The sequence below is a fragment of the Otolemur garnettii genome, unplaced genomic scaffold (assembly GCF_000181295.1).
Source record: "Otolemur garnettii isolate 467f Iridium unplaced genomic scaffold, OtoGar3 scaffold00025, whole genome shotgun sequence".
In the NCBI taxonomy this organism is placed as follows: Eukaryota; Metazoa; Chordata; class Mammalia; order Primates; family Galagidae; genus Otolemur; species Otolemur garnettii.
In genome coordinates, this window is record NW_003852420.1 from 17,394,432 (window position 1) to 17,406,098 (window position 11,667).

The window sequence follows — 11,667 nt, forward strand, 5'->3', positions numbered from 1 at the left end:
AGGACATACCAAGTGATTACATGACTTATCTCAATCCTCAAAGCAACCCTAGGAGGACAACAGTGTTGTCATTTTTATAGATGAGGAAACTACAACGCAGAGATGTTTAGAAATTGACTGGGGTCACACTAGTAGTGGCAGATTAAAGATCGTCACCAGGCAGCCTGACTCAGGCGCCTTTCACCACCATTCTGAAAACCTAGTAGAGGGTCCTGAACTAGTTGGGGAGATTGGGAAAGATCACTGGTGGACCTGTGGGAGAACTAGGACTCCTGTTCTAAAGTTCTTGCATAATGAAGGGAGACATCTTTGCTGAGCTAGGCCTGATTTGTCAGGGGCCAACTCTGTAACCGTGAGCAAAGGAGAATAGGCAGCAGAGAGCCAGAGGCAGCTGCCTCGGTTAGTTACAATCATCAACCCTGATGTGGTTGCTTTGAAAAACAGGTGTTTGTAGCATACAAGAGGGACAGTTGTATTTTAGAAGGCATTTTTACATGTATTGTTTGATTTTTTTTTTTATAAATCTCATAAAATTTGGTAAGATAAGGCAAGGATTATTAGCCTCACTTTGCAATGAGGAAACAGGCTCAGAGAGGTACTGAGGTCACACAGCTAGTGAGTAGTAGAGAGACTTATTCCAGTCCAGTTCTCTTTCTGCTCCTCTCCTCACCCGTTTGGTTCTAACAGCATTTCCTCCATGTGGCCAGGAGAAAGAGCGTTCCTGGCACCAGCAGGAGCTGGCTAAGGCTCTGGAGAACCTAGAGAGGGAAAAAATGGATCTGGAAATGAGACTGAGAGAGCAAGAGAAAGAAATTGAGGCCATCCAGGCGCAGAGGGAAGAAGAACGGACCCAGGCCCAGAGCGCCCTATGCCAGGTAGGATACTAAGAGACGTGGAGCCGCACGTCCGATCTGCGGGCCTCTTACCTTTGCCTGTTTCCTTTTCTACTCCCAAGAGTGGTACCACGGAGGGGCTTCCAGAAGAGAATGTAGCTACCCACCACTACTAGTGAGCAGGGTGATCCACACACCATTAGCTGCAGGGCCAGCAGTATGTCACACTTCCTGAGGGAGGGCTAAATTTTACCACATCCTGTCAGCTCGCAAACCAGTGGCAATCTTTGTTCTTCCTGGTGCCGAATCAGTGGGCGCAGACCTTCCTTTTTCCTCAGTCCCCACTTCACTGGTTGAAAGAGTTTTAAGAGCAGCGGGGATGTGCTTGTGTCCTTGTGGATGAGCATGATAACCCCAAACCCTTCCTATCCCTCCACAGATGCAGCTGGAAACAGAGAAGGAAAGAGTGTCTCTCCTGGAGACACTGCTGCAAACCCAGAAGGAGCTGGCAGATGCCAGCCAGCAACTGGAACGGCTGAGGCAAGACATGAAGGTCCAGAAGTTAAAGGAGCAGGTATGGAGGGTAGTTCTGGGTGGGGAAGGAAAAGCAGCATTCATTTACCCATTCAGCAATGAGTAGTGTTATGACACTTCTTAAGTGCTAGGCCCTGTGTGCGTGCTAACCCCATGAAAAATACATAAAAGTGTGGCACAGCTGTCAACATGACATAGTCCCTGCCCTCAAAGAACTTACATGCTACTGGCAGAGACAGACAATAAACAGACACAAAATAAATGAGATTAATACCATTCGTTTTAAGTGCTATAAAGGAAATAAACAGGATGATATAATTGAAAGTGATTCAAAGGAGGTCACTTTGGACAGGGTGGATAGGGAAGGCCTCACTGAGAAAGTGACATTTGAGCTGACTGAGACTTGAAAGTTAAAGAGAAGCTAGCTGCTCACTGCTTGGCTGAAGCATGAGGATTATGTCAGCACAAGAGTTCAACACCAGCCTGGGCAACGTAGCAAGATGCTTTCTCTGAAACAGTGTAAAAAATTAGCTGGATGTGGTGGTAAGTGCTTACAGTCTCAGCTACTTGGGAGGCTAAGGCAGGAGGATCTTTGAGCCCAGGAGTTTGAGGCTACACTGAGCTACGATCAAGCCACTGCACTCCAGTCTGGGTGACACAGCTAAACCCAGACTCTAAAAACAAACAAAAAAAATAGAGAACCCCATGGTACAACAGAGATGAACCTTGAAAACAGTTTGCTATGTAAAAGATTCCAGTCACCAGAGGTCACATCTTGTATATTATGTGATTTCATTTATATGAAATATCTAGAATAGACAACTCTATAGAGACAGAAAGCAAACTCATGGTGGGGAATAAGGAATGATTGTGAATGGGACTGGGATTTATTTGGGGGGTGATGAAAATGTTCTAAAATTGGTCATAGTGATAGTTGTACAACTCTACAAATATACTAAAAATCACTGAAATGTGTATACTTTATGTTTTTTATATCATATATATATATATCTTTTTTTTTTGAGACAGAGCCTCAAGCTGTCACCCTGGGTAAAGTGCTATAGCATCACAGCTCACAGCAACCTCCAACTCCTGGGCTCAAGTGAGTCTCCTGCCTCCGCCTCCCAAGTAGCTAGGACTACAGGCGCCTGCCACAACGCCTGGCTATTTTTTGGTTGCAGCTGTCATTGTTGTTTTGGCAGGCCCGGGCTGGATTCGAACCCGTCAGCTCAGGTGTATGTGGCTGGCGCCTTAGCTGCTTGAGCCACAGGTGCCAAGCCAAAAACAAAAAGATATTTTTTAAAAAAGAAAGCCATTTGAAGAACACTATAGGCAGAGGAAATAGCCATCATCAGGGCCCTGGGACAGACAGAAAAGGGCTTGGGGAGTTCAAGGACAGAAAGGAGGCAATTGGCTCCAGCTTGATAAACTCAGGGGCAAGTGTTAGGTGGGTCAGAGCCCTTTGTCAGTCATAGTAGGAGCTTGGATTTTGTCCTAAGGGCAGTCAGTGGGAAACTAGCTGGGTAGTATTTAAAAAGCAGGGGTGGTAGCCAGGCCTTGTGGCGGGCACCTGTAATCCCAGCTACTTGGGAGGCTGAGGCAAGATAATCGCTTAAGCCCAAGAGTTTGAGGTTGCTACGAGCAGTGATACCATGGCACTCTACTGAGGGCGGCATAGTGAGACTCTATGTCTCAAAAAAAAAAAAAGAAAAGAAGCAGGGATGGGGTATGATTTATATACGTGTGTTTTAAACACTTTCGTTGGTTAGTGGAGTGTGTATGTATAAGGGATGATGGCATCAAGTGGAAGTAGGAATATAGTTAGGAGGCTGTTACAGTGGTACAACGGTCAGGGTGAGGGACTGTTACCAACTCATGGATCCCGACCAGGAAACCTGAGTGAGCCAGTGTACTTTCTGAGGGAGGAGAGGGAATGGGAGGTGAGATGTTAAGATGTAAAAAGCATGGATTTGGACTCCTGCCTCAGCCTTTGCCAACTCAAAAAAACAGTATTTATACAACATGGGTCTTAAGACCAGGGCCCCAGTAGAAACCTTTCCTATCTCACTAATGTCTTATTCCTCTGCAGGAGACCACTGGGATGCTGCAGACCCAGCTTCAGGAGGCTCAGCAGGCACTGAAGGAGGCAGCCCAGCAGCACAGAGAGGACCTTGCTGCCCTCCGAGAAGAGAGTGGCACCCTGCTGCAGAATAAGATAGACCTGCAGAAGCAGGTCCTTCCCTCCTCCTGCCACCCCCACAGTCCTTCCCCAGCACAGCCAGGCTCTCCCACTCCCTCCTGCAGAACAGGGGATCCTTGGCCCTGCTCCCTGAGCTTCAGAGGGTAGTGGTAGGCCACAGTACTGAGTGAAAAATTAGAGCATTCCCAGAGTTGAGCACAGAGCCCTGACCTTTCATTATAAAGGTCTCAGAACTTAGATTTTGTCAGGCAGTCTCAGTTGCAATTTCTTTCCATCCTCACCATAAATCTTCTATTTTTACATACCAGATTCCTTTTCCTATTCAGGTTGCATATCCTTCTCAGAATCCTATACCAGATGATGGTCTGATTTTTTTATTTAAAAAAATACAATTATAGGCTTGGTGCCTATAGCTCAGCATCTAGGGCGTCAGCCACATACACCAGAGCTGGCGAGTTCAAATCTAACCCAGGCCTGCCAAACAATAATGACAGCTGTAGCCAAAAAATAGCTGGGCGTTGTGACATGCACCTGTAGTCCCAGTTACTTGGGAGGCTGAGGCAAGAGAATCACTTGTACCCAAGAGTTTGAGGTTGCTGTGAGCTGTGATGCCATGGCATTCTACTCAAGGTAACAGCTTGAGACTCTGTCTCAAAAAAAAAAAATGCAATCACAGTAACTTACCTCTCACTTTGCCTTTTCAAGTAGTTATATTCAGCCAAGATTTTTACTTGTGTCCACCTTTATGCAGCACATGTGAGGCTGGGGAGACACGACCAGGCTGAACAGTCTTGAGGAAGGGGGTTAAGATCAGAAGAAAAGTATAGGGATTGGTGGAACATCCCAAGAATTGGAAATGGCCACTGACTGTGGTACACCTTGCAGGACCTTAAAACCCTAGGTGAGAAGCATCCTCCCACCAGCTCCCTGCCCTGCCTTCTTGGTCTTCATGCACTTAACTTTCCAGGTGGAGGACTTGAAGTCTCAGTTGGTGGCCCAGGATGACTCCCAGAGGCTGATTGAGCAAGAGGTTCAGGAGAAGCTGAGAGAGGCCCAGGAGTATAGCCGAATTCAGAAGGAGCTGGAGACAGAGAAAGCCAGGTAGGCTTGACAGGTCACAGAGGTGGCTTTTGCATCTGGCTACAGAGGTCACTGACATTGAAAATTCTTGTGGGGGGCAACTGTGGCTCAAAGGAGTAGGGCACCGGCCCCATATGCTGGAGATGGTGGGTTCAAACCCAGTCCCGGCCAAAAACTGCAAACAAACAAAAAAATAAATAAATAAAGTGAATCATTTAAAAAAAAAAAAAAGAAAGTTCTTGTTTAGGCCACCTTGCCTTTCTTGTCTACAGCTCTGGGATGTACATGTAGCTGTGTGGACAGGACATGGTCCCTATCTTTAAAGCTTGAGCTTTATTCATTTAATAAACATTTTGAGAACACCCATTAAGTACCAGGTTCTATGCCAGGGTTGGGGATACAGTGATAAACAAGACCCATGGCCCCTACCACGATAGACTTTATAATTTTGTGGGGAGACAACAAGTAAATAATCTCTAAAACAAATTACAGGCAGTCCCTAAGTTACAAATATCTGACTGATCTACAACTTGCACTTAATGAACAGAAGTTTTTTGTTTTTTTTTTTTTTGAGACGGAGCCTCAAGCTATCCCCATGGGTAGAGTGCCATGGCATCATGCTCACAGCAACCTCCAACTCCTGGGCTCAAGCGAGTCTCCTGCCTCAGCCTCCCAAGTAGCTGGGACTACAGGCGCCCGCCACAACGCCTGGCCATTTTTTGGTTGCAGCCATCATTGTTGTTTGGCGGGCCCGGCCTGGGGATTTGAACCCGACACCTTAGGTGTATGTGGCTGGCTCCTTAGCCGCTTGAGCCACAGGCACCGAGCCAATGAACAGAAGTTTTACAGGTAATAGGTAAATGTATCTGTTCCCTACAGATACAGAACCTGTTTTGTTCATAACCCAGGGACTGCCTGTATTACAGATGATGACATGGTGTTGAGGAAACAGGGTAAGAGAGAGGAGACCTACTTTATTTATTTATTTATTTATTTATTTTTTGAGACCTACTTTAGAAAGGTTGTTAGGGAAGGCATTCTGCAGGAGGTTGCATTTAAGCTGAACACTAAGATGAAATGGAGCCCACCCATGCAAAAGGGGTAAAAAGGAGAGTTCCGTATAGTAGGGATAGAAATATATGCAAAGGCCCTGAGGCAGCTCAAAGCCGACAGTGTTTGGTGAAACTGAAAGAGTTTGGTATGATTGGAACATGAGGAATGAGGAAAATGACATGAGCTACACAAGTTCACAGCATTCAGGACTTAGTAGGCCTGCAAGAAGTTTATAGTTTAACTTTAGCAGAAAACTACTGGAGGGTTTTAAGTAGGGAAATGGACATAATCCCATTTATGATGGATAGGGACAGCAGTTAGTAGGGACATTAATGACATGAAACATCAGGAGTGACATGCAACCATCCAGAATGAAGAGCAGCATATGTTCTTAGTGCTAGTGGGGTTTGAGAAGCGACACATCCTTTTGGCAATGAAATTAGGGGGAGGAAGGCAAGTTAGAAAGCCAGTACAGTTGTCTATGTAAGAGTTACTAGAGCTGAACCAGAGTAGAGAAGTGAGGAAGGGGAGAAGGGCAGGAGTTTAGGGGTTATTAAGGTAATTAGAATCAGTTATATATACAGTAGAACCTCTAATACAGTGTTTTTCAAGTTTTTTTAATCTCAAAGCACATTTGAACCTATAGTTAAACTTCCACAGCACACTTAAATTATGTTGATCAAAAAAAAAGAGTTAAAAAAAAAATACACCACTTACAGTGCTTTGAACTTTTTTTTTGAGACTTTGTCACCCTAGGTAGAGTGGCCGGGGCATCATGGCTCACAGCAACTTTGAACTCTTGGGCTCAAGCAATCTTTTTGCTTCAGTTTTTCATTTTTAGTAGAAATGAGGTCTTGTTCTTTATTTTTTTTTTCCTGAGACACAGTCTTGCTATGTTGCACTCGGTATAGTGTCGTAGTGTCACAGCTGACAGCAACCTCAAACTCTTGGGCTTAAGTGATTCTCTTGCCTCAGCCTCCCAAGGAGCTGGGACTGCAGGCACCCACCACAATGCCCAGCTATTTTTTTGTTGCAGTTGCCATTGTTGTTTAGCTGGCCCGGGCTGGGCTCAAACCCGCCAGGCTCAGTGCATGTGACTAGCACCATAACCACTGTGCTATAAGTACCAAGCCTGAGGTCTTGTTCTTGATCAGGCTACTCTTGAACTCATATGAGATTAAGCAATCCCAGCCATGCTTTGAACTTCTTTAGAAAATAATTTAATTAATGATCTTTAAAAATTTCTGTGGCACACCTAAGGTCCTCTGACAGCATACCAGTGTGGCGTACCACACCAGTTGAAAATCACTACTCTATAAGTTGGCCACCTAGAGGATTATAATAAACTGGGTCACCATATGGAGGTGGTCAACATAAGGAACTAGGTCTGCTATACTGATACATACATGTGGTACATATCTGGTCTTGAAAATTAGGTCAGGAGGCCTGGCGCAGTGGCTCACACCTGCAATCCCAGCACTTGGGAGGCCAAGGCAGGTGGAATGCCTAAGCTCACAGGTTCGAGACCAACCTGAACCAGAGCAAGACTCCATCTCTAAAAAATAGCCAGGTGTTGCAGCAGGTGCTTGTAGTCCCAGCCTCTAAAAAATAGATGGGCATTGTGGTGGACACCTGTAGTCCCAGCTACTCAGGAGGCTGAGATAAGAGGAACACTTGAACCTAAGAGTTTGAGGTTATTGTGAGCTATGAGGCCATGGCACTCAACCAAGGGTGACCAAGTGAGACTCTGTCTCAAAAAAAAAAAAAAGAAAATTAGTTCAGCTCAAGGAGGGGATATCAATGTAGGGAAGTGGCCAGCTATGGAGGTTCTACCATAGTTGTAGATGGGATGTAAATGGGATGAGGGGAGACCTCTATAAGTGGTCAAGTTTTCTGTGTTGGGACACTATGTGGATGGAAATACTATTCACTGAGCTAGGGCACACAGTAGGAGATGACTGGGTGGGGGCAGTGCAGAGGGGTTGGGAATATTTGGACTTGTATTTGATGTGCTTGTATAGATACATTTGAAATTTACTAGAGAAGAATAACCTATGAAATTGAAATGAGGCATCATATGCACAAAGCATATAGGATCACTTAGTAAATGCTTAGTAAAATAAAAGGTAGCTTTTACTGTGATCATTATCATTAGTATTTCTATTTTCATTATAAATGCTATGTTTAGAGTAGTCAGATGAGAAAGTACTTCTTCATTCCCCAAGAAGAACTTAAACCTAGCCCTCTGACCCCTTTATTTTTAGCTTGACTCTGTCACTGGTGGAAAAGGAACAGAGACTCCTTGTTTTACAAGAAGCTGACTCAATTCGAGAACAAGAGCTGAGTGCCTTGCGCCAGGACATGCAGGAGGCCCAGGGAGGGCAGAAAGAGCTTAGTGCCCAGGTACCTCTCGTTTGATTATGAGCCCTGCCTCTTGGAGTGGTAGGTTGATTGTTCAGAGTCTTCTCGTGGACCTGTCTCTTTTTCCTAATCACAGGATAGGTTGACACCTCAACAACCCTGGCAGGAGCAGGAAGCCAGGACTGGGCAGGTGGGGGTTTGGAACCTGACCTAGAGATCAGAGTAGCTCCTATAGGAAACCTGACAACCCAGAACATAATGCCCCAAACACAGAGATCACGTGGTCTGGGTCACGCTTAGGCAAGTATGCTTGGTCTAGTTGGCAAGATAGAGCAGAGGACTTGAGCAACAAGTTCAGATCAGGTAGGCAGCAGCAAGAGGATTTGCAGGGACTCAGAGTCTCCTCACCTCAGGACCCCAGACCTCAGGTACAGAGGAAAGGTGGGACTTTAGTCCTGAGTTTGCCTGCCAGCTCTACTGCTTCGAAGATATGTGAGCATTGGTTTCTTCCATAAAACAAAGATGGAAGGAATATATTATAGGAATATATAAGTTGTCAGGAACATGATAAATATCCAATAAGTGGTGATCATTGTTATTGTGAATGGTCTTACTAGGTTCACTGTCAGGGTTTTAGGGAGTTGGCATTATCTGCCCAAGATACCAGAGCCAAAACCCATTGGCATAGCCCGAGCCCATGTGTCTGGGCTTGGTAGGCAGCCAGGTGTTAGATCTAGGATAATACTCATTTCAGAGCCCCTCTCCGTGCTGGAGAGCTGAGCCTGCTGAAATCCAGGGATTGAGTGGGGTCAGGTTTGAGATGGTCTGAGGAGAAGGTATCCACTCCTTGCTCAGAACATGTTCACTTCCTCCCTGGCAGGTGGAATTACTGAGGCAGGAGGTGAAGGAAAAGGAGGCTGACTTTCTGGCCCAGGAAGCACGGCTGCTGGAGGAGCTGGAGGCATCTCAGATCACGGAGCAGCAACTGCGAGCTTCCTTGTGGGCCCAGGAAGCCAAGGCAGCCCAACTACAGCTGCACCTGCGCAGCACAGAGAGCCAGCTGCAGGCGCTGGCTGCTGAGCAGCAGCCTGGGAATCAGGCCCAGGCCCAGCTGGCCAGCCTCTACTCTGTCCTGCAGCGAGCCTTGGGGTCTGTCTGTGAGAGCAGGCCTGAGCTGAGTGGTGGGGGAGACTCTGCACCCTCCTTCTGGGGTCTTGAGCCAGGTGAGGCAGTCACCCAAGAACTAAGACCTGTGGGCCAAAGCCAGGGCTAGCTCCTAGGGAAGAGGAGAGGGGAATACAGTTCCTTAGGTAATAAATAATGCTTCAAGATGAAGGCCATATGCTCTGAAATTAATTCTGAATTTGAACCCCACCTCTGCCATTTGCTAGCTGTGTGTTCTTGGGCAAGTCACCTGTTCTCTCTGAGCTTGATTTTCCTCAGCTACAAAATGAGCTTGTTAAAAAAGTACCTGCACCAGGATGTTACTAAGGCGTTAATGAGATTTCAGATGGGCACTTAACGTGCATAACAAACAGTAGCTGTCTAAGTGCCCACCATAGTGCCTGGCACGTAGCTACACAGAAAACGTGATGAGTGAACTGCTGAGGAGTTCTTCATGGAGAAAAGGGACCAGTGGGAAAGATAAAGCCATGTCCAGGGAGGTCTAGCTATTTTTTTTTTTCATGGCAGCAGCCAGGTAAGGAGATTTTTCCTCATTTTTTCAGAACAGAATGGAGCTAGAAGCCTCTTTAAAAGAGGGCCCCTCCTGATTCCTCTCTCAGCTGAGGCAGTAGCAGCTGCCCTCCACAAGCTTCACCAAGATCTGCAGAAGACTCAGCAGGCCCGGGTATGTTTCTCTGCTCTCTTTCCCTGAATTCTTCACTTCCTTCAAAAAGTATGAGACAAAGAAGCATGAAGTGGTTTAACCTGTTTTATTCCTTACATCAAGTTGGGATGAGTTCCACTTCTATCACTTACCACCCAACCGCCATGAATAAAGCATTTGGGTTACCTGGGCCTTGCTTTTACTTGCAAAGTAGGGCAGATAGTACCTGCCTTACAGGGTTGTGGTGAGAGTTAAGCAAGTGAAGATCTAGAATTCATAGTTGATAAAGTATGAAACCCTGTACAGATCTGTAGTATTTGGCCTCATTTTTCTCAGTCATGAATAACACAGCCTCCAAAAGAAACTCGACAAATTGGAGATGTGAGGTTTGAGTTTGCCATTTATAGGAGCATTCTAGGTCTAAGACTGAGCTAACGGTCCCACAAATTCCACCCCACTTGAATACAAGCTGACTGCTGCCTGTATGGGAGGAAGACTTGATCAGCACCTTTAGGAAGGTTCCTGACAAGGTAGTTCTGCATTCTCATAGAAAGCAGAACTAGTGGAATTAATTAGGTCAATAATACATGCAAAGATGGACTCTTGGAGCTAGAAAAAAGGGGCAATTCATTCTGATGTGGGGGAGGGTCAGAAGAAAGGATGAAGTGGGCTTTGGGCTAAGCTTTTTTTTTTAGAGGTAGAGTCTTAACTTTGTTGCCCTCGGTAGAGTGCCATGGCGTCACACAGCTCACAGCAACATCCAACTCCTGGGCTTAGGCGATTCTCTTGCCTCAGCCTCCTGAATAGCTGGGACTACAGGCGCCCACCACAACACCCAGCTATTTTTTGGTTGCAGTTTGTCCAGGGCTGGGTTTGAACCCGCCACCCTCAGTGTATGGGGCTGGCGCCCTACCCACTGAGCCACAGGAGCCGCCCTGGGCTAAGCTTTGAAGTAGGAGGCTGGGGCGGGAAGAGACTTTGAACCCAACTTCTGTTTGAAAAGACAGGTCAGATGGGGGATTCTCGGCTCCTGCCAATTCAAGCAGAGCCTGTCTTCAGGAGCTAAATGCTCTTGAGGTCAAATGTACATAACCCAGCAACTTAGGAGTAGGTTCACGATGGCAGGTTACCCCCAAGGCTGAGGGTGAGGAGAGAGTTTTGGTCCTGGCTGGGATGGAAATAAGGAACTTGAGTTTAGCCACACCCTTCCTTTCCCAGGATGTTCTGAGGGATCAGGTCCAGAAGCTGGAACAACGTCTAACTGATACTGAGGCTGAGAAGAGCCAGGTCCACGCAGAGCTACAGGATCTGCAGAGACAGCTCTCCCAGAACCAGAAAGGTGAGGAGCACAAGGCAGGCAGGGAGATTTGGAGAGAGGTAGAGGGTGAATTGGAAGCCCAGAAGTGGTAGGAAAAGGCCTACCAGCCACTCCTTTTATTTTTTTATTTTTATTAGATCATAGCTGTGTACATTGATGCTGTCATGGGGTACAGTGTGCTATTTTTATATACAATTTGAAATATTTTCATCAAACTGGTTAACATAGCCTTCATGTCACTTCTTTTATTTTTTAATCTATAACTATGAGATAATATCTAGAGGCATTTCCACACGGTGATAACTCCTTTGAGCTATTTTTCTGCTTTGCTTAACCTTTGAGAGCCATCCTGGAGGATGGGATTAGGAGGAACACATTTGGTGAATCAAGAGAAGGAGAGCTTGGGGCAGCGCCTGTGGCTCAGTCAGTAGGGCGCCAGCCCCATATACCAAGGATGGCA

At 46.2% G+C, this 11,667-nt stretch overlaps 1 protein-coding gene across 6 annotated transcripts in view; it reads left to right on the top strand.

Annotated features, from left to right (window-relative positions):
* The window catches only part of CEP250 (centrosomal protein 250), a 54,689-nt gene that overhangs the window by 30,890 nt on the left and 12,132 nt on the right, over positions 1–11,667 (top strand). For all 6 annotated transcript variants that reach the window (XM_023512206.1, XM_012804181.2, XM_023512203.1 and 3 more), the window contains 8 exons: positions 708–875; positions 1,273–1,407; positions 3,457–3,600; positions 4,535–4,668; positions 7,965–8,103; positions 8,942–9,284; positions 9,789–9,910; positions 11,108–11,228. In XM_023512206.1, coding sequence (XP_023367974.1) covers positions 708–875; positions 1,273–1,407; positions 3,457–3,600; positions 4,535–4,668; positions 7,965–8,103; positions 8,942–9,284; positions 9,789–9,910; positions 11,108–11,228 — 1,306 coding nt within the window. The remainder of the gene's footprint in view (positions 1–707; positions 876–1,272; positions 1,408–3,456; positions 3,601–4,534; positions 4,669–7,964; positions 8,104–8,941; positions 9,285–9,788; positions 9,911–11,107; positions 11,229–11,667) is intronic.